General features: G+C 37.4%; 1 protein-coding gene across 1 annotated transcript in view; it reads left to right on the forward strand.

Annotated features, from left to right (window-relative positions):
• Positions 1–23,840, forward strand: part of ABR (ABR activator of RhoGEF and GTPase) — a 243,946-nt gene that overhangs the window by 155,212 nt on the left and 64,894 nt on the right. Inside the window, exons 6-9 of the mRNA XM_072417685.1 lie at positions 6,442–6,502; positions 20,485–20,537; positions 23,132–23,272; positions 23,365–23,378. Coding sequence (XP_072273786.1) covers positions 6,442–6,502; positions 20,485–20,537; positions 23,132–23,272; positions 23,365–23,378 — 269 coding nt within the window. The remainder of the gene's footprint in view (positions 1–6,441; positions 6,503–20,484; positions 20,538–23,131; positions 23,273–23,364; positions 23,379–23,840) is intronic.

The raw sequence follows: 23,840 nt of genomic DNA on the forward strand, positions 1-23,840 counted from the left end.
TTTTAGTATGAGTTGCTTGTGATAAGCTTAAGAGGAAGAAAGCAATTCAGACTCAAAAGCCTAGATCAGTTCCCTGAGACAGCATAGTGATTATTTAGGTGAGGTTCAGCAGTAAACTCTCTCCTTAACAAAAAAAAAAAAAAAACCCACACAGGCAAGTTTAAAAAATCCCTAAGAAATGTCATACATGTTAAATTACCCCATTAAACTACTGTGGGCATTACTGAATGCTCTTGAAATGAACGTTTGTACGGTAGTCTTTAGTTTATCACGGGGGTTACGCTCCAAAACCACCTGCGATAAACGAAAATATGTGATACACGGACGCCACCCCCAAATGTTTTTTGTTTATTGTTTTAGCCGTAAATTACCCCCCACACTTTTTAAACACAAGCAGAAAACTTTTTCAAGCATTCAGCGAGATGAATTTTAGGTAAATTCATAGAAATATCATATTTATAGTGAGTACTGCATGTACTGTACGGTACCTGTACTGCAGAAAATCTGCAAAAAATATTAGTTATATTCCAAATAAAAATTGGTGATATATGAACGGTGATTTAGAGGGGGATTACTGTACTTTTTACTGTCAACATGAAACCCACGTTGGGTAATGGTGGCACAGCTGTCATAAGCTGGGTATGTCTTTATGATATTTTTTCTCTATTCAGATTTTGGAAAACATATTTTAATATTTTCAGGATAAACAAAAAACATCTATAATAAAATACTATTTTTTATGGATAGTACTTAAGGATGTTTATTTATTAGTTTTTTCTAGTATTTTACACTGGCTTTCATATCCATAACCACTTGGTATGAGCTAGCCAGGGGAAGATTGCTGCCTGTTGATGTGCATGGAGTCGGCTGGCAATTTTATTTGAACATTTTGATGTATTGAAATCATTTGAACACATTTTCAGTTTTTACACAATATTAATGCAATGATGGCTAACAGTGTCACTTGACCTAGCTTCATAAATGTGAATGCTGACTGCATAACATGGTAATAAGAAGGTAGATCAGGAGAAAGGAGCAGCAGCCTGAATGTTTTGTACACTTCATACACATTCTTTTATTAAACATGTATGTAGAACATGAAATGTTTATATTAAAATTGTATACAGAACATATAACACAGTTACAGTGGTTAACCATACATGCTGTATGCTTCAACAGCAACCCCTCAGTCCATCTGCCAATGATCGTCTATATGAAGATTTTGCAGAAGGCAAGGCAATTAGAAGCAAGTGTATGCTGCAACGTTGTATGGAAATACATAACTAACATTACCTATATTATATATTGTAAATATGAATTTCTGTAGTAAACCAACTGTACAACTTACAGTTTATTAGACAAAACTTATTCTGAACAGCATGTAAGCGAAATTCCCAGAGGCAACAATAAACATTATTTTCACCAATTCTGGTCTGGTAAAGTAGAGCTATACTTTTCTAACCTCCTTTCTCTTTGCTCTTTCTCCTGCGTCAACATATTGCTTCTCTCTTTGTTCGGGTTTGGGAGCTTCAGTCTTCTTGATTGACCACAGTGATGTGGATAAACTCCTACTTATGTAAGGGAGCTTATTCATCTTCAATACTCCAATAATACACTAATCTACACATGCAAATAAAAATTGGGCAGAGCTAACACCTGCACAGAGCAATCCACAAAAATACTGGATTTTGTCAGCACGCAATAGAAAATGAAAACCAAGTGCAACTCCTTGTTTGCCAAGGGCATTCCTTGTTTGAGTCCCCTTTTTCTAAGGGCAGGGTTGTTTTAAAGTCAACCTGTAGTTTTAAAGTAGATAATGGATTTCAAAGGAGAGTGGCAGTAAAGAGGCATCGCTCTAGTATGTATAGGCTGTGAAACTTGAGGTGTCATTTAGTGCCAATAAAGCCAGTTACCCTGTGGAGCTTGGTATATCTAAAATTACATTTTACAGTCTGGGGGTCTTACCCCATATCCCGTGGATGAGATTGGATGAGGTTGTCACTGTTTCTTACATTTTGATTGTCATAGTTTAACATTTGACCCATCCATTTTAAATATGACCAGACTGAATTTGGTGTAGCCAGCTTTACTGTTCATCTGTGACCTTTAAAAGCTACTTTATAATGTGTGTAGAGGTGCTTATGGCTAGAATAAGCCTTAAGCATGGTACAGTATTTCTAAATCTTGTGTTTTTCTCTCCCCCTATCACAGTTGAATAGTTACTACTAAACCTTTTATGAAGTTTGTATATTTTTAGGTAGCACTTTGTGTTTGAAGCTCTGGTTACATTTCGTGTATAGTGCTGGTAATGGATCTTTAAGAGGCATGTGTTATGTCTATGCCAGGCTTTTATTAGCACTTTTAAGGTATCCATAGACATGAGGCGACACTTGAGTGATCTGGCTGCTGAATGGCTTATTCTTTTTTCCATGCTATCACATATTTTAAAGCCCATCTAAACTCAAAATTTTACAATGCACATTCTTAAACCAATCATGGTCAATGTAAATTAATGGTATTCGTTTGGAACTGAACTTTAACATTAGAAATTCAAAAATTCACTGTGTAGCTGTGCTTGGCTGTAGCTGTTCACTTATCTATACAGTCTGGAACTTTTGTGCCATTTAGTTTCCTGTTAAATGTCTGACAATTGCTCACCACCTTTTTCCTGTGGCTTCTTGTCCCTTCTTTTGTAATTTCACGATCCTTTCCAACGACAAAAGACTAAACGATGCAAGAACGAGAGTTGTTCATACAGCAACGTTCTGCTCTATGGAGAGGGGAGGGGGATAATGACAGAGTGGTACCCTGCTGCACTCTTCACTTCCATTACAATCGTTCATCATTCATCCGCCAGGACGGATTCATGAACAACAGATGACGAGTGCTGTGTACACGTCAGATTCTCATTCCAATATCACCCCTGAGAGGATTATCAGGTTTGAATCAACTGACGTGTGTACGTAGCCTTATGGATTAGTTACTGGTTTTAGGAGAGTGACATCACTTACAATGAATGAATTCCTTCTTATTTTCTAGTTCTAAACATATTTTGATTTGGTTCCTTATAAACAGATATCAGCCTCTGTCATGTGATGCCAAAGATTTTCTTTGTTTGAACATTGTCCTATCCTTTGGCCTGGCCTGGCTTCATTCCATCTCTTGTGGAAGCGGAGGAGTTGTAATTAGGTGTAACAATTACAGTCCATTATTTGGTACAATAAGGAGAAGTGAAGGTTACTTAATTTATGGTTCGGGTATCTCGATGAGAACACCCAAGAGTGCAGCACAATATACGCTTCCTCAGGTCAGGTTTCCACGACTCGTGTAGTTTACAGCGCTTGGCTCGCTCACTTGATGACTTTGACATTTCCCTGGACTGTGTCAGCATATTTTGACCATGATCAGCAATATTACACTATTAAAAAATAAATCTATGCTGAAAAGAATGATGAGCAGAAAATGTGGACCTGTTACCTAGGCACATTAGAAGCAACTGTTTTGTGAATTTGGTCACTGTGTATCGTTGGCTGGATCATTAAAAGAAAAAGTTTAGCTCCTGTCCAAGAATTGATGTGTGAATGGGCGGGAATTTTTACTGGCAAGAATTACACATCCTAATCTTTCTATCCATACAGGGAACCTATTTTAAAATTGCTACCAATCTTTTAATAAAAACAGAGATCTAAACTGCATGATTTGTATGCGAAATGCGTATCGCAGATACAAGTTAACCCTAAAAGTTTGCCAACACTGAGAAGATCAGAAGAGAGCATAAAATGGCTGAATTAATACCAAACTCAAAGTAACATTTACCATGGGCAACTGGAAACTCCTAACTGTGCATATGAACAGGGCGGTTCTTTGCACCTTAATTAAACATATTTCCTTTCTCATGTGCCCCTCACACTCTGTCATAAATTAATAGATTGTGTTACATTTTGTGAATTGGGCCTAAGGTCTCCTGTGTGTACTTTACTTGTTTTAAGGGAATGAGCTGCTTGCCATTTCATTTCTTTGTGAGAACACTTGAGAAGTTGTTTGCTGTTATGTCTCAAAGTTCATAATGCCATATCAGTTCAGACAAAACATGACAATCTGTTTCTGAAGCAATCTAGAAAAATGTCTAAAATGTATCTGAAAAAGAAACATTGAAACATCAATATATATCAGAATTAGAATTTTAGATAAACACTAGTTTACTCAAGCCAGAAGAGATAAAACTGTTTTCTTTGGGCATTTTTGTAGAATATGCCACCTGCTTGTATTTTGGAAGCCACCAAGCAAAACACATGCTGCTCACCATCGTGGTCTCCAGGCACACCTGCTGCCTTTGTAAGCCAAGGACTGTGACAGAGGTGTAGGGTGGAGAGTGGGACCTCGTGGTTACTGATCTCTGCTGTGTTGATTGAACTCAGATTTCTCTGGGCACTTCTAGGTTAGAGACTCCAGAATTCCAGGCACATCTGCTAGGTGGCATGCAAATCAGAAACTTGAATGGTATGGATTATAGGCAAAGTATCAGGGATCTGCACACAAGCCCATGTAATGGGTACTCTATTGTAGGATCGTCCTTTTTACCTTGAAATTAACCCATGCAATGTATAAAGCAACTGCCTGCCTTAAGTTATTTTGCATGATGTTTTAAGTTCACTCCATCTCTAAGGCACCATGTTTTTCTCACTGATGATAGGGATTTTCAAGATAGAATATTTTTCATTATTCTTCCACTGTATTACTTTGGGGAAGCTTATGAAATCACAGGAAATTTAGATTTTGCACTTTTCATTTTCCTAAATTGAGGTATAATGAACAGTACAACTGACTCATTTTGACCACCCTCCCATTTCACCCTCCCACAGATGGCAGAATCTTGGGGTTAGCGCCCTAAGCAATATTAGTATACCAGCTTATCTTTTCTTCTGGTTCACAAATATTTACCTGCAGCACGCAGTGTCCATGCACAGATCCTACTTTTTAATGATTTCCCATATGCATTGAATGTAGGAGAAATCTATAAATGAATTAGGTGTTTTTCCATAGTAAATACATTAATTTTCATTTCTGCTTTTTACAAACTCACTCTAATGTGTGTAAAGCCAAGATGTTTCATTCATGTTTTTGGATAAATTGTATCCATGTATGGGTTTTTACTTCTGTCTGTGCCCCCCTTAGGAAGCCCCTTTTTTAGGTGTTGTGATCAGAACAGGAAAATGGGCAAGTATAGCAATGAAGACATTTGTTTTAGATTCCCTTTATTAAAGAGATTTCCTGCAAATTCGTGTTTCCATTGGAAAAAGAGATCTACCTATAAATATAAATAACAAGTAACAAATGTTTTTTCTCTACTCTAATAAAATGAAAAAAAAATGGCAACAGTTCAATACATTCTGTGATGATTCATACATATTTCTGCCTTCAGCTGATAATATGTTGGCCATACAGTGAAAATGAGTGTGATGTATACTATTCTGTTTTTTTTAATGGAAAACCAGAATTTGGGCAGCATCTGTGGAAACCTTCAGACACCACAGAGATTATCAATTTCTGAAAGACCATTCCCATGAATCTATCCCATTTTAATTTATGTGTGTATATGATTCCTTCCTTTAGGCAGTTTTTAAATAAATAATTTCTGTTTTTTTACATACCATCCCTATTTAATGAACATCGCTGTGTAATATGTTGGCGCTATATAAATCCTGTTTAATATTAATTATTTTACACCCAGGAATGTCGTTACTGGGTCTTTTTTTATCTTCTTAATTTGATAAATCATTGCTCATGGACAGGGCTGGTGAGGTGCTATACATAGCTTCCTGAAAACGTTACATCACTTTGTCTCTGTATTCTTCAAATATCCTCTTACCTGGTGTAGGCATTAGGCCGGCTATTAGGAGTAGTTAAAGAAATATTAAAATTACATTGTAAGTATATGTCAGTCTAGATAAGTAAGCATTCCTAGAAGGGACTGCATTTGTATACACCTCAGATATTGATATAAGACCACCTTAGGTATTGCTCACATGTGATAATGGGCATTTATGATAAGAATTGAAATCCAATACATAAAAGTGTGGAGCCAGCAACAGTCAGGCTGGGGAAGAATAGGTAAATTACCAAATACTGGATGTCCTGCAGCCACAAATTGAGGAAAGCTTTGTCTGACTTAGTTTGTACATTAGAAGCTGCAATAAGAAGCCTACAGTGTGTCAAGAAGCCTGTACTACTGTGTATATATAATGGGTTTCTTGTGTCATATATAGGATTTCTAGAGTTTGTAGCTGCTTCATACCTCGCAAACCAAAGAAATTTAAAATCTGCTTCCTTTTAAATAAGTTATAGTGGAATATATTGTCATCTAAATTAACTATATTGTTTGCTTGAAGTAACTTCATTTTAGTTTTATTCGCTTTGTCTGAGTCCAGCTTTCTTTTTCAGGATCTGAAGGTGAAAGGACCGAAGGATTCGAAGGAGCAGCCGACATCTGTTACCATGGAAGGTACTGATCGCTCTGCTACCTGTGTGATACTGTGTCTTTGTGTCTCCCAGCCTATTGCTCTCGCTTTATTCCCTCATCCTGTGATCACCATTTCTCGCTCTCTGTTTGTGAACATCTGCTGTTTGGGTTGGGCTATCTCGAGCTGTTGTCGGAAATACGTATTTTTCAAGGTCACTTCAGCATTTACTGGCTATGTCATTTTGTGAGCATTGGATAATAGTGTTCTGATTAGTAATAACTACATAGCCTCCCAGGCTAGTGCCAGCACCCTTTCGCTGCCATTCTAGATTTATCCAATTTTTTATAGACATTTATGTACATTGGTTGCCTACCAGTGTTTGTGATTGTTTAATTTACACTTTGGGCTCAATATAGAGTGTTCATAATGAATTAATAGAAGCTAATGAAACTCATTGCATATATGTTGCTGGCCTGCCTTTGTGGCTGAAAGCTGATATCTTGTTGCTGTGGAATTTTATTATTTGGATAAAAAAACGTTGTAAGGTTGTCTTTTTTCATTTTTCAAACATTAAACATATTGTTTTATTTACAGACTCCAGATATCTGAAAAATAGTTGATGTTTAGGGTCCTAAGCACTCCGTGTGTGATTTTTGTAGGAATCTTTTGTTTAAATCGTGCAGAACAATTGACTTTCCCAGAGTAATTACAAAGTATCCATAGGGTTTATGTGTGCTGCCCTAAATTCACACAATAATTATCTCATCTCATTATTTTGTATCAATTTTACAATCAACCAGCTAAGCATATCCAGTGATCTGGAACACGTAGTGCTTTCACTTTATCCTCATCTAATTCTTATTGCAGTGTTATAATGCACATGCAATAACACAGGCTGTGGTAAAGCTGATTAGCTGGGGTTAGGGGGTACACTTGTTTAAGGGGAACATATGAAGGACTTATACCTTAATTTAGCCACCATGCTATTCTTCCATCCAATATTCATGAATTTGTTCCTGCATTGTAGGGATTTATGTCGGTGTCCAGAGAGTGCCTTAGGGCTCATTTGCACCAGGCGTATTTCTGTAGAAAAAAAATGCACTATTTTTTGTTGTTCTCATGCTGCACACCTCGACACTCAGAAGTGTGTTTTATGATGCGATGTGGTGTACTACCACACATAAGCATTAGTATGTCATTATTATACTGCACAATTTGCATTAACATTTGCCAACAACACAAGAGGCTGTGGGGGACCTGTTAGATCTAAATGAGCATTTGACTATTGAAGTGTAGTGGTAGCCCTACTGAAAAGACATTTTTTTTTGTTTACTGTAGTTAAAGAACGCCTGTTGATTTGGAATGGGCTGCCCAAGAAAATCACATGCAATATTTGTGCAACGCAGCGCACCACAATACACAGAATGTGCAATGTGGTGCTCTATAGTGCAAGTGCATTACTATCTATAGTGTGTGGTAATGCCATTCTGAAAATCAGAATTGGCATGTATTGTCATGAAATCACAATACACATATATACTTTCCTTAACATGCGCTACAGTAACACAATCAGCTGAATGGGTCTTTCATCATACACAACCATGAAAATTGAATCTGACCATACATGCCAAATCATCTGTGATTTTTGCACCCTGGTGTTATATAGCCATGTTATTCCTTTTTGGAAAAATGTTTGTTTTTTTATTACATCATTCATTCAGTGATGAATGTGAATGTTCTCTTTCATCATAGATTGCTTTGCTGCTGTTACTATTGATTGGCATACATTGGGGAAAAAGCTGTTGTTGCAGCACGGAGGAATGTGGAGGGGGAGGGCACACTATCTTCACTATTTCTCTCTTTAAAATGCCAACGATGTCCACCTTGAACACTCCTCTCAGGCTGGCTCCTCCTGAATAGTCCTTCCCACCCTTCCTCATTGCATGGAGTTCATGTCTCTGTGTATATGTGAGCCTGCATGTTAGGTGACTGCTGTTGTGCTGAAGCCAGCAGATTGGCTTGTGTCGGCTGGTGATGGGGAGTGGGATGAGACATGGCTGGATGCTGGGGCGATGGAAATTCTCTTGATCTTTCGGCTTTGCTGTAATTGCACCTATGGTAAAAATGGATCTTCTCTTCTGCATGTTATAGGTGTGAGTTTGCATGCTTCCTTCCCCAGCTAAAAGTCACAATTTGTGGGCATAATAATGTAATTTCGTTGATAGTAGTTACCTCAGTCAGTGCATTGACCATAGGAACTTATACTTCATTCATAGTTCATCTGTCACTGTGTTTTTTTCCTCTCATTGCTAGAAAGATTTAAACTAGATTTTTGCTGTTGTAGGAAAAGGATGTGTTAGCTTTGTAAATTGTAAGCTTCACCGCACAAAGCTTCTCTTTTTATGTCCCTGCTGCCTTCAATTGTCACATACTTGCTTTCGGTATCCAGCTGCTTTGCTCTTATAGTGATATGCTGGTTGTAGATAGTGCATTAATTTGCTCTTAGAATAGGTGACAGAATAGCCAAATAGTTTCGGGATGTCTTTGTATGCGTTCAGCCATGTGTCTCTTCTGTGAAAAGTCTAATAGCTTGGTGGAATTCTTTCATTGACAAAAATTTGTACATTGAGGTTTAGTGAAATCTTATTGCTGTAAAGTCTGCCTTGTAGAGAAGGGGCGTTCCTGATAGCAAAACTCTGATTTCTAGGTAGCCATGAGAAGCTTTCCGTATGGCTGGATCCTAGTTTTGGGGAGGGTCAGACATACTGCAGACTGATGCATTCAGGTCACCGGATGAACAATAGACATAGGTAACTGTTTGCCGTGGTGGCTAAGCCAATAAGCTGTGACCCAGGAGCGCCTTGTCTATATCCTGTTAATGTATATGGTGTACCATGACCTTGTCCAGGTCATCAATTAGCCTTTTGTTTTGTTGTTGTTTTATAAGGGGCTTGTAAATATCATTTATAATTTCCTCTTTTTTAATTTAGAATGAGAGGCTCGTGTCTTGTAGCCAGTGTAGTGTCTTGCTGATTATTATTTTTTCCATGTTTCCCACATAATCAACAATTGACTTTTTTTATTAAAAAGAGATTATAGTCTTTCATTTCATGTTTGTGCTAGTGTACAGCTCTCCATTACAGGACACAAATACATGCAAGTTCACACTGTGATAAACCCAACATAAGCATTTGCAGATGCTAGAAATGACCATTGTAAATAATCCCTGAATTTCAGTGGCAGTCCCAATGTTTAAGTATTTGTCAAATTTTTATCTTTGTGATACTGATAACCAGAATATTAAAATTCTAGATTGAAGTCCAACCATAGATAAAGATGGTCCTGGCTTTTTATTTTATTTATTGATAACCAACATTTCCAATGTGAACAAACAAATGTATATCCTGGAGACATGAATATGTCAGAAAAAGATATTCAACAATTTATGGCACCAGAGACAGCAATACGAATGATGAACTCAGATACATTAAAAGTAGCAAAATACCTTTAAAATTGTTTTATGATGTTGACAAATATGTTATTATGTGAAAGTTATTTTAATGGATGTGTTATATGTTCTCTACTCTCTAAGAATTCGCCCTTTTACTAATTAGACACGTGTGGCTGAACTTTATTGAGCTGTTCATAAAAATTCATCCTTCACCTTATGTAGCACTAGAAGAGTGAGAGTGATGACAAGTAGAAATGCTGCTTCCAGCTCATGTAACACCTCATGTCTCGCCTGGAAGACATTTATGTGAAGTCCTGTATGAAATGCTAAGACTAAAATTATTATATTAAGCATTTGGAGAAAATAGTGGAGATAATGGGCCTGATTTATTCTCCAAGGCTGGAGAAGATAGACTTTCATCAGTGAAGCTAGATGATCAAGCACAGTGGTCGCCAACGTTTTCGGTCCCGCGGACCATGAAAATTACCGGCTCCGGACCACACATGCGCAGGGAACCTCCCCTATAGTGATGTTGTGATGCCAGAACCTGCCCACTCTCCCATCGCAGATCTAAGCCTTCAATGGGAGAGTGGGTGGGTTGTGTCCAGAGACACAATATGGTGGGAATACATTTACTGGGCTTTCCTTGATTTATATCTACAAACTTCCAAAAATTAAACAGATCCATGCGATTTATCACATAAACAAAAATTAGGCTTTCCTGTGTTACCAATCACAAACACAGGCCCAGGAATTAACCAAATTTATGCATCAGGGATACATTAGTTTGCAGTAGTAACACAGGCCGCGTGTGTATTAAAGAAATCAAAGTGGGAAATATCTCTTTCAGTTGGCTGTTTGGGTGTGGATCAGGTCAGAGCATACCTCCAGTAGACCTGATAGCCAGCTTATTGACCAGCTGAAGTAGTTGGTATGACATGCTGACAACTTTACTAATTGCAAGGCAGTGCTTTATCATTTTTATAGCCTTCAACAAGAAGTGCAGTTATCAGCTTGGTCCCCCTGTAAGAAACATCGCAATGGGTTTGCAGAACATGATTAGCTTAGAAGAACTGTATACAGTGAGACATGATGCTACATATCCGAAATACCCCATATCTATTTCTTAGCATTTGCCTAAGGTTGCTTTATGTATGCAGTGTTCAACCCAAAAAGTTTTTAAAGCTGGGTAGGAAGAAATTGTAGGAGGGTGGCAGGCCCTGTATGTGATCCAGTTCTTTGGTAACCACCCAAAAACAGCCAGGTGGTTCCTGAAAAATACCGTGTAGTGCTTCCGGCTAAAAGAGGCTGCGGGAGAACACTGATATGGTTTGATGTGTAAGGTACAAAGTCATATTAAAGTGGGACCTAATACCCTCCTTTCCATCTTTTTATTAATATGGACTTTTCAACAAAGTGAATGGTCTGCTTACGCTGACCAGTCACACACCCTCTTCCATCATCCATCTTCTATCGGGTTCTACCTGGAAGGACAATGATGTCAGCTAGGTTATATCACCTTATATATATGATTGTGAACCATTGGGATAGGCACAGGAAATAGGCTAACTTTATTTTTGCTTTATGATGCCCAAGTCAATCATTAGAACTGCATTGAAAGCTGTAATGATTGCATGAACCTTAAGGTGTTAAAATGCATTGTTATGGCATTTCAGCTTGTCCTGTATGTACAATACAAAGCAAATTTATTATATGTAACAGCTACACAATCCTTTCCATTTGTTCTTCAAAGTACTTGTTTTTGTTGTCTAAATTAGATTAGAGGAGCTTGAAGATGCCAGAAAATATATAACCTTGAGAATGTCAGGATCAAATGTACTGATGGAAACAAAAAATGCATATTATATTTCAGTAAAAATAGCTTGTAAGTGACACCTTAAAACGCTCCAGGATGCGCGCCATGGTGGATGAGCCTGTCATTTAAAGGGCCACTGTGATAGTTGCTGGTTTATAGCCATTGTGCCATACATGAAACCTCCATAGACCCATGGGGAACAAACGTATTCAGATACATCACAACCAGCCAACAATTAGATTGTATTGTTTTCTTTACTAATACATTGTGGTTGCTATTTTTCTTTGTTCTTTTATTTTGCAGAGGCATTGTGTAACATTTGCATTCTGTGTGTGTGTGTGTTTTTTTACAGGTGATCTAAGTACTAGAACTCTGCTTCGTTCACAATATTCATAGAAAAGTAATAAAATAACTGTTTGGATACATTTTTGCACTCATTTATAATAAGCCAAAATCTAAGGCTGCACTTTACATTCGCTTTATATTGTAGTGTCCTGGTACCCGTAGAAGTTGACACTGCAGTCATACTCAGTCAATCTAGCTAAAGCTTTGTCAGAAAGAAAGAGAGCTTGCTGCAACAATGGTTATCACCTAGTGCAGGTGATATTCATTGTTAGCTATCAACCTTGTCATCGGAGGTACCTCCAACTCATATATATATATGGTATGGAAAAGGCATAATTGGAAGCTAAGGAAATTGTTGCCACCCTTTGTGTTATCTTGCCCTACACACAGCAGCATAGCATAGTTGGGTCATTACTTAAAACATTTCCTAACATGTATTTCAGCCATTTTTTTTAAGCTCTCAGTGTCTTGTTTCTATTAACTTTAGCAAAGTCAGCTGTCAGCTTCCCAGAGAAACCAAGTGCCCATCATGTTTCAGCGTTCCAGCTGCTGTATAATGATAAAAGGTGAACTGTGGTTGCCTTGAGCTACAGCACTTCATCTTTGCTTTTTGCATTTCTTTATTACCTAAACTTATGTTTATGAACAATCTTGTAAATCCGACATCAGTTGCTGTGTTACCATGTTTGCTTAGCTCCCGGCTTAGAATGGCTTCTGCCTTTTCAGCACTGCTCTCCAGAACATTCATAGACAAAGCTTAATGCTGATGTTAAGTGATAGTGGCTTGCACACTGGAGCACCAATGCCATTGTGTCTGACTCGCTGTAAAAAATAAAAGCGGGATGCACTTAAGCAATGAGTTATAGAAAATAAGAAAAGACTTGTCGGTTTACATGAGCCCTGCTTGCCATGTCATTCACTTTAACCTTTTATCTGCTTCATTCATTTATAGACAACAAGCGCAGTGATTCATTCAGATTTCAGGATTAAAGCGGATGATGAGTCATTTTTGGTTCTTAGACAAGAAGTTAATATATTGTTGTGTTTTCATGTGAAATTCTACCCACCACTGAGTATTCAAAACTATCATACTTATGCACTTTCTTCACTTATACAAGCTGCATTAAATGACTGGCAGGAAATAAGTATATGGAAGGTAAATTCAGAAAATGTGGAAGCTCTGACCTGCTATCCATGGTGGAGCTTTCTGCATCATAAAGTTATAGATAATAAATTGTGTATTGTGTTTTGAAGTAGTAATTGTAGCTTTGAGTAGCTATTTGATAGTATTTACTATAGCGGCGCACTATTCTTTAAAGTTATGAGAGACTATTACAGTACATCTTATTGCCAAGAGGCTCCAGGGTAATAATCAACATCTCCTAACTTTTAGAAACTCTTGCCATTGCATTTATTTGTGAAAGGCCACCATTACTTTAGTATGAAAAAGAGGACGAGGATAAAATATTTAACTGACACGGTGGCACAGTGGTTAGCACTCTGACCTTTGCAGCGCTGGTTTCCCAGGTCTCAGGTTTCGAATTTTGGCCAGGGCACTATCTGCATGGAGTTTGCAGGTTCTACCTATGTTTGCGTGGGTTTCCTCCAGGTACTGCGGTTTCCTCCCACATTCCAAAAAACATGCATGTTAGTTTAATTAGCTTCCCCCCAAATTGGCCTTAGACTGTGTTAATAACACATGACTATGGTGGGATGTTACATTGTTAGCCCCTTTGAGGAACAGTTAGTGAAATGACTATGGACTTTGTGAATGTGATTTGTCAGTGCTATAGACATACAAGATAATAATAGTAATCACAATAATAATATACTAGAAGGCTACAGAGCTTCAGGATACATTAGGTAGAAGTCTTACTGCCCATAATTTTTAGTAAGCCATGAATTCGATCTCTTCTCAGACACCTGAGTACATGCTGCATCATACATATTACCAATGAAAGGCAAATAAAGGGTATTTAGATGCTCTGTGGATTTTTTTTGTGTCTCAGCATCACTTCTTAGGGCTCCTGGGATGAGAATTGTTTGGAAGGCACATCACACACCGTTCAGCAGATTACTATTGACGTTATTGGAGTAGTGTGAATGACACACACTGCGTTTGACCTTCTTTGCACTGTTTCAGTCAAAGCACCTCATAATGCAATTGAATAATGGGTATAGCAGGTCAAACTCATCCTTTTGTGATTTTTACCTACAGAGATAAAGGATTTGTTTCTTGTCCTTTTGTTGAGGAATTCTCCTATATTTCAGGCTTTTCCGGGGGCTGATTTTTTATAATTCTTCAAGTACTTAGCATTATTTAAGGTTAGCCTGATATCTAAGTGGTAGCATTCTCCACTTGTGGTACTGACATTATTAGTGAATTCCTGCCCAGGACATAATTTGCTTACCTGGCCAGACATATCTGTAGTATCACTTTAAAATGTATACTTTTCATGTCCTGAAATATTAAGTGCACAGTGCTATAAAAGCATCCCTGAATAAAAATAACACAAACACGAATGTAGCATTTACTTATAATATACTGAGCAGAGGTTGGATCCCCAGAGAATGCAGTCTCTGCAGGTAGGAGTCTGGCATTGAAACATAGTGACGAGTAATATATAACACATGCATAATAGAGCACACAGTAAGAAAGACTTAAGAAATGAGGGCTGAGAAAAAAAAAGGCTATTTTTTCTTTATCTTCAATTCTCTTCAGGTATGTGATTTTTGCAGAAGAGCCCATTGCTTTGTGTTTGTATCATAGCAACTGCTTTATTTATTTGCTGTGCTGTCTGGTATAGACCCAGTGGTCTTCGTGAAGTGTATGGGTCCCCTGTAGTGCTTTTCTTCTTCCTGTGTTCTCTCAAATGCAAGGAAGATAAAACTGTATCAGCAGGGAGTAAAACATGAACAGACTATATATTATAAATGTGAGCACCACAAAAAGCAACAAAATGGAGCTGGCCCAGAGTATTGAGGTCGCATATGCTCTGAAATGTTCCGATATTTCTTACAATCTTATATTATTTAACTTGTTTTGTATGGGTAGCAGTGTTAGGCTTTTGTCATCCCACTTCCTTATACCACATGAGCCCACAATTGGGCTGTTAATGCTGTAGGCTAGGTATGTCCACTTCTAGTCTGAATTTTCATAGGAGCAGAGTCAATTGTGCTCCTTAGGGACTGATTCAATCAACATTGTTGGTTGAAAGTCCCAAAGTATTGCACAAATCTGTACAAGATTATTCCCTTTCAATCATTTTGCTTGATAGAATGTGATCAGATGTCCTTATTAATTTATACATTATTGTTACAACTTACCTTTAATCAATATTTATGAAGGTGTCCCATCTATCTACAACCACCTCTCTTTTAGAATATTTGCTTTTTGGCGCTTTTGGTTCCAAAGCAAACTGCTGCGCTCAGGAGCCATAAACCTTACCGGCGACTTGCTACTTTTGGGAACTCTGCCTCGTTCCATGGCAGCCGCATGCATGAAATTGTACCCAATCACTCCCATTCACTTGTCTAAGATTTTAACCTATTTACCAGATTAGTATTAAAAACACATCAAAGCTAATCTGAATGACATTACATTATCTTATGTGTATCCTTTAATTTTGTTTTTTTATTTCATTCTAGGCCTTCCATGGCTGTTCCAGGGGGTAATGCAACTTTTAATATTATGGGGTCCAACCTTAAACTTCAACTGAAAAGTTTTCACTGGCCTAGAAAGAATGAATGAATAATAATAAAAAAGCAAAAATAAATTATACATAAAAGATAATAAAATGTCTTTCAGATTAGCTTTGATGTGTTTATAATATTAATCTGATTGTGATGTGTATTAAAACATTTTGATGTTTGTTGCTAAGCTTCATAGAGTATGATGGAGATTTCAGGGTTTTGGATTGTGATGGCTAAACCTTCTTGTCATTCTTGTGACTGTGCATGGTATTTATCTCTCACTGCCTCAGGCACATTCCAGAGAGCGATAAAGGCTTCAGGTATTCATTATTATGGCCAGGGTCTGTGCAGATGATCCATGTAGAGGATGGATGATTATTTCTGGAATAATGTAAGAAGAACAGCAAGGCTCTTGGTAATCCTGAATGTCTTTCAGAGAACCTGTCTGCGGCTTCATTCATTTTTTGGATTGATTTTTATTTTCCCTTAGTGGTTGGAATACTTCCAGCTACAATTAAAGTTAAACGCTAATGAGGGATGTACAATTTTCAGACTGCCTGATTGTCTAAAAGTAGGGCAATTATTCCAGCTCTCATGGCTCAGAGCAACAGTGTGACTTTAATTTTATGTTCCAGCTTGCAGGTGATTGTTGCATGCAATCAAGAGGGAGGAATATCAGAATAGTATTGTCAATGTTCCATTTCATGTTTCCTTTTAAGGGAAAAATGTAGCTGCCCTAAAGCTGAACGTCAATTAAACAGCTCAATGCTAATTTAAAATACAGATATGTAAACTGTGCTAAATACACAGTGCATAGTTATTCTGCTCAGCAAGTTTATTAATCCAAGCATCCTTGCTGCTCTGCATGATCAGGTCTTCAACAAATGCACTGCAATTATTCAACACAGCACAACTTCTGCCCCTCCCAGCCATGGTGCTGCTGCAGGGGGTTATAGACTGCTCTTTAGGCAGTGTGGTAGCTTGGGCCCTGTCACACATGGCTACTAAATGTGAAAAAACAGTCCAAATATTTGACCATTTGCTGTGGACGGCACCTTTACTTTTCTATTTTGCTGATGTTTTAGAGTAAGCTTACAATATTATCTTGATATACATCCGCACAGAAGTAAACTTAATTGAGAGATTAGAATGTCAGGCTTAAGTAAATGATAAATTTAAAAGAATCAGAAAAAAAAAAACAAAGACAGTCCCACCAAAAGAGCACAAAAACTAATGAAATGCTGAATAAAGCAAAGTAGTAGCAAGTTTAGCTGTTCTATTTTGTTACTGAGCTTTCCAGTTCTAACTTCTTCTTTCCAGGTTGCCCTTTTATTTTGTATATGCTTTTATTCATGCAAGCTCTAAGGCCCTTTGATGGCACTTAGAATAACAGACTTGAACTAACTGCCCTTTGTCTGCAGGTTTCTTCTGTTCCTGTGGGTAAAAGAGGTTGTATAGCTGTATATATGTGTATTTATATATATATGTATATATGTGTGTGTGTATATATATATATATATATATATATATATATATATATATATACACACACACAGCCATACACACAATGGGATGGACCTTAGACAGGTGTGAAGCATTTCACTGCTTCATACCATGCTTTTATGGAGCCGCCTTTGTATGGTGTAGCATGAACTCTTTATTGGGAATAATAAACCCATGTACATTTTATAAAAAAAATGTCTAAACCTAATCATTTGGATTGGTACATGCTACTATTTCAAACTTGTACTGTTTTTCTTAAAGTGTTATTTTATCGCCATCTGAAAATGCTTCTCAGTACACACCTGATTGTTACCAGCTTGGAGCTAGTTTGATTTACCTGTGTGCAAACCCCAGCAAAATTTATATCAAATTAATGCTGATTCATCAAAATGAAAAATGTGCGTGTGTGTGTAGTAAACTCATCTGGAACGTTCAATAATTTAATTGGTTAAAATAGGCAAAATCAAGGAATAAATACCGGTGATGTCGTGCTTTTTATATTGTGGCTAACAGTTAAAAATTGTCAAGGCTTCCCTAACCGCACTCTTCGCTCCACCAATGACTTACTACTGACTACCTCACTCATAACCTCATCTCACGCACATCTCCAGGACTTTTCTAGAGCTGCCCTGACTCTCTGGAATGATCTTCCTTGTCCTATTTGGCTTGCTTCTACTTTCTGCTCATTTAAAGAGCACTCAAAACCCATTTTTTTTAAACCCGTCTTCTTCTGTCTTTTGAAACTCTCACTACTTCCCACCATTCCATATCCCCCCCCCTATTGTGTGATACTTCCCCCACCTCCTAGATTGCAAGCTCTTCGGGGTAGGGTCCTCTTCTCCTGTGTCACTCTCTGTATCTGTCTGTCATTTGCAACCATTATTTAATATACAGCGCATAATATGTTGGCGCTTTATAAATCCTGTTTAATAATAATTTAATCATAAAGACATAGAAAACAATAACCATGAGGTGATCTTACTAGGCAGACCATATGGTTCAGACATGGAATCAGTCAACATTAGAAAAGATTGACATCAGTGCAGCCAACTTCTCCCAATTAAAACGCTATATTTGACTTGCAAAGCTGGACGCAAAGAATGGCCAATGCTCCAGTATTGATTGTAGTGAGTAAGGCTTGTTATTGCTCCAGGCTCTGTGACATATTGATGATATCACAGTATAAACCAACGCAACGTGCAGATGTTTTGCTGCTAACATATTAGAGAACCTGTATTTAAAAGAAATTGAATAATGTTTGATTTAATGAGTAATAATTCTCCCCTACAACAAATAACATCTCTTCTATTTTTATCTCCTATTTTGATGTAATGGTTATGGCAGACTCAGGAAAGATAATACAAATCACTTAGATTGAGATGGAAGTGACCCTCAGCTAAAGTACTCACAGCAGTGTCTGTTCTAATGCTCACTGTGCTAATAAAGCCATGTCATCGGGCTCTTGTGTGTTCTGATAATCGCCCAAGTGTCACCTTGTGTATTGACTGGTGAAGTGCACTGCCAGAAAATTTAAGTGTTTTAGAGAGGTAATGCAATCTCTGGTGGAAAGTGTTATGTGTCAGCTGTTTATTGGAGAACAGAATTGTTTCAAGTTTTTACATTAAACTGTCTGAAGAAGGAGAACCTCTTTGCAGATTGGTTTGCTTTTCAAATTGGTATTTATCTTCTGCACCTTTGTGGTTCATTAGCTAAATCCTTATACTTACAATTAACCTTATTTTCTGGCTCTCTGTGTGTTCCTTAGTTCAAGTTCCTCGCATTCTCAAAACTTCATGTATTGGAGCAGGAGAGAAGGGACGCACTGCACAGACTTTCAATAAATTGCCCTCGCATATTACTGATCAATGACTACTAAACCTAGCGCCTAGGAATAAATTAAACTCAATAAAGGTACATTATGTTGCCATTTCTATTACAACACAGTTATTTGAGGGCATTAGCAGTCAACCCGTTGTTTTGGTCTTTTGTCAGGAATTGCTCTTTAACTTAAACGTATTATAGTTCATCATTGTATAATATTTGTTAGGTGTACCAACTGTCTATAGTGCAACGTCCTACCTGATTGTATACACAATTAATGGATATTTGTGGCAGGCTCTTACAAGGCATTATTGTTGGTAAATCTAAAGCCGCTTGAATTCTTTCGATTTTTAAAATTGCAGTAAACTAATCCAGGTGAAAAAGCAATGTTCACTATTTAGAGCAGTGTTTCCCAACCAGGGTTCTCTGGAACTGTGGAGTTCCTCTAGAGGATGCTTGGGGTTGCTTGAGCTACAAGCAATTTGTGGCTCTCATGTCAGTTAATTAAAAGAATATTTTCTCTTTTAAGTATCTGTGAGGATGGCATTGATGCCATGACCAACACACAAATGTTCTGTGAGGTGTAAATATTGATATTAATTGATAATAATTGTGACGGATTCGCTAAGATCTGACACTTCATTGGTTAATGTTTAATGGCTGAGAGAGGCTGGTTTAGCCTGCTTGTTCACTGCTTGTTCACTGTGTATTGTGAGATTATAAACTGCACCATCATACAAATGTCTTCACTGTATGTGTTCTTGTTTGGACTATACACTGCCTATGGATTCATATAGAATGCCATCGGAGTCCTGCGTCACACAGAAGCCAGGCTGCAGGCTGCTGGGCACAGAAGTTGTCTGAACAGAATATTTCCCTGTTCTGTGACTTTGCATCGGACCCCACAAGATAACCAAAATCATCTGCACACAAAAGGGCCAATATCCGTGCCTTCAGCAAACCCTATGCATAGGTTGAGGGGGGGCTCTGGCTGTACAGAGCAAAATCCAAAGAAGATTGGGCCCCGATGACATCTTCAAGACTGTCAACACAAGCATTAATTAAAAATCCAAAACTTTGAACACTCAATAATGTGGACACAACTTTCAAGCTAACACATGGTTGTTGACTTAAAGGTTCCACCTGAGACACTGACCATACGTCATTTTATTTTTTTGCTTCTTCTCTTACTTCTAAATTCTGAAAAAGAAACACAAAACAATCTATACCCTTTATTTTATGTGAAGAAGGCGAGACAATCTCTGTCCTGATCATATAGCATTAGATTTGTGAAATATAATATTGTAGCTGAGTGTCACATTTATCTTTGTCATTGTATGAGCTGTCCACCCTGTGTGTAATATTATACTAATACTGTTTTCTTCTCATTATAGCTCTGCTCTACAAGCCTATAGATCGTGTGACCCGAAGTACTTTAGTTCTGCATGTGAGTACCAATGCAATTTTTAAACCAAACCTTACTATGATATGTGAATCACTATTGGTGCTTTTTGTTGTGTAAAAACATCTTCCGCCATTCTTAATATTATTTCATTTTATTAATGCCCACAGTCATTTGATTATTTAATAAAATCTGATTCCTAAATCTTCTCTTGAAGATGACGTGATCTGCATTATATGAAGTTCTTTTTTACAACTTTTACTAAATAAGTTAAATAACAGCTAGTTTTGTATGTCCAAATAAAAAGAGTGTTTTGACTCCTTTCAATCCCCCCCCCCCCCTTTTTTCCCTTTCAGCCTTCTTGCTGAATTAGCCACAAACATCAATATGTAGATAGGAAGGAAACAAAAAAGGGGAAATGTAAATGTTGAAGACTGGCACTGCTTCCCCCATCCTGGCTGCTATAGTCTCTGGCCCACATATGCTCTATGATATAGCCTGGTTTATTTGTTAGAGAAACTCTTCTAGCTTTACAAAATACCTTTATTGTTTGCTGGAAAACCTTTCTAGTCATATATTTCAATTAAAACCTTTTCCAGTGATGGTGGACACACACACACACTTCAACCAGACTTGCAATTGAGACTCATGTGAGTGCACCCGTCATTTTTGTACAGCGCTGTGCTATATGTCAGAGCTATATTTGTATGTATGTATCTATAAATATATAAAATCGGATGTGTATGTGTGTATATTCCACCATTACTCGAAAACGCATGGAGACATTTCAACCAGACTTGCTATACATATGACTGAGACTCATGTGAGTGCACCTGTCATCTTTGTACAGCGCTGTGCTATATGTCAGAGCTATATTTGGATGAAACGCATGGAGACATTTCAACCAAACTTGGTATGATCCACCATCACTCGGAAACGCATCGAGACATTTAAACCAAACTTGCTGGACATATGACACTGTTGATCCTTGTTCATCGCTGTGGTATATGTCAGAGGTATATAAATGTATAATAGTGTGCAACTGTTGGGGGACATTAGAGTGTCAGCTCCTCTGTACAGAGACTGATTGGTCTAGCTCAGTGTTTCATTGTAAAGCACTATGGTATGTGCCAGAGTTATATAAATATATATATATATATATATATAAAATTGGATGTATGTATGTTTGTATGTCATCACTAGGAAACGCATTAAGACATTTAAACCAAACTTGCTAGACATATGACTCCGACATATGAGTGCACCATTGTACAGCGTTGTGTATATATGTCAGAGGTATATTTGCATGTATGTATGTGTGTATGTATTGCTCAGTGACAGTGTGTGTGCCTTTTGCTTATATTTTTACATACTTTTTTTTTGTACTCTTTTACAAATTTCTGGCTTGTATTAATATGCCTTTGAGAAAACATAAGGCAATTAGCTGAGTACAATCAAAGGCAAAAGAAATGAAACAGGACAGTAGACAAGGAAATCACTATAGCTTTATTTAACTTCTTTTCCTGTATAATATAAGATTGCAATAAATAAATACCGGGGCAACGCCAGGTAATCAGCTAGTTTACTCTAAATTTAAGGGTACTCTATCCCATCAAATAAAAATTCATACAACCTTGGACTTTGTAACAGCACATGCCTTAATTCCTGGAAGCCTAGACAAAAAAAAAGACTGGCACATTTTACAGCCCTTTTAGTGGGTCTCAGTCCTGGTCTGGCTATATCAGACATGAGCCAATTTAATCAGAATGTTGGGCTGATTGTTGTTAGACACATGGCAATGGTTATGTTGAAGCTAATGTCTCCCCCTAGTGTTAACATAAGCGTGTTCCCATGTTCATAACATGTTTCAATTGCCTTTACATTTCTGTACAAGAAAAGTCAAACCTTTTTCAGATATACTCCTCATGTGTTTTGTTTAGCTCAGGTAATATAATGGCTTAATAAAAGGGCTAATGCCCATCACTAGGGCTCCACATATTAAATAACTCACATAGATTACAAAGATAGTATACAAATGGATGTCACATAAATTGCTGATTGCTGGAGGGTAATAGAAACTATTGTGGTAAAAACTACAACCAATATCTGCATGGACTGAGAATTTTAGTACATAAAAAGTTCAGCTTTGGCATTGTTTATGCTCTAGAGCTAAATATAGCCTAGTATAATATTTTAAGACATTCAAATCAAAATATAGTTTACTAGAGTATTTTTTGTCAGTTTGTGATTTCAGACTATATTTGGAACACAAATTACAAGCTTGTGTGCCTTACATATGGGTAGCCTTGGGCCCCCTAAAGATATAACACCAGGCACTGTAATCCTTCCCCAGGGCATCTAAGAACCTGAGCACCATGAACACATCATACATTTGTAAGGTTGGCTCTCAGAATAATCACAGACAGCACAGATTATTTTACCGTACTTAATAATGTTCCTTTATGAAGTGTCAACCTGTCACAGAACACATGAATGTTGTAGTCCAATCCACCTAAATCATTACGAAATCAGTAAGTTCCCCATATTTCCTATATAAACTAGCAACATGCAGTTTTACTTTTAGGTGGATTAAATGTTACCCCAAACTAATATATTTGTGCAAGATTTCTATCTTACAGGACCTTCTTAAACATACACCTGCTGACCACCCGGACTATCCATTGCTACAAGATGCTCTCCGTATCTCCCAGAATTTCCTCTCTAGTATCAATGAGGACATTGATCCAAGACGAACTGCAGTCACAACACCTAAGGGAGAGGTGAGAAATTCAAAGAAACAGTTTTTTTTACTGTGGAATGAGTGACATCCATGTTTAATAGAATTGGTTTCCCTCTCACTATTGTTTTTTAGATTGTCATAGTTTGGTAATCATTTATGTGGTCACCTTCATGTTCAAGGCATATTTCAGCCCATCGTTCCTACTTTTCTGCTTTTAATAAAAAAAACTTTCTTCACACCACTTACTAGTTAGGGTGACCAAAGATGGTGACATAAATGATTTTGCCTAAGTCAGTTATCTGAGCTCTAAGACCAGATACAATATCTGCTTGACGCTTATGCTCCCCATGCTTTCCACTTTAGAGCCTTCTCTACTTTTCATGAATTAGTGGAGAATAATTTATATTTTTGGAATCTTAAAATATTTCTTTAAAGTATCATCCTGTCTCCTGTAGCACACTTACTGTAAATCACCAAAATACATCTATCTGCTGACTATCACAGATTTCCTAATACTACTAAATAATGTATTGCATCACTTGATAAACTAACAGTTCAAGTGGTTCACGGTATTAGTAGTAAAAGGTCTGTGGTAGTCACTCGAAAAA

Source organism: Pyxicephalus adspersus, chromosome 1 (assembly GCF_032062135.1).
Source record: "Pyxicephalus adspersus chromosome 1, UCB_Pads_2.0, whole genome shotgun sequence".
Taxonomy (NCBI): Eukaryota; Metazoa; Chordata; class Amphibia; order Anura; family Pyxicephalidae; genus Pyxicephalus; species Pyxicephalus adspersus.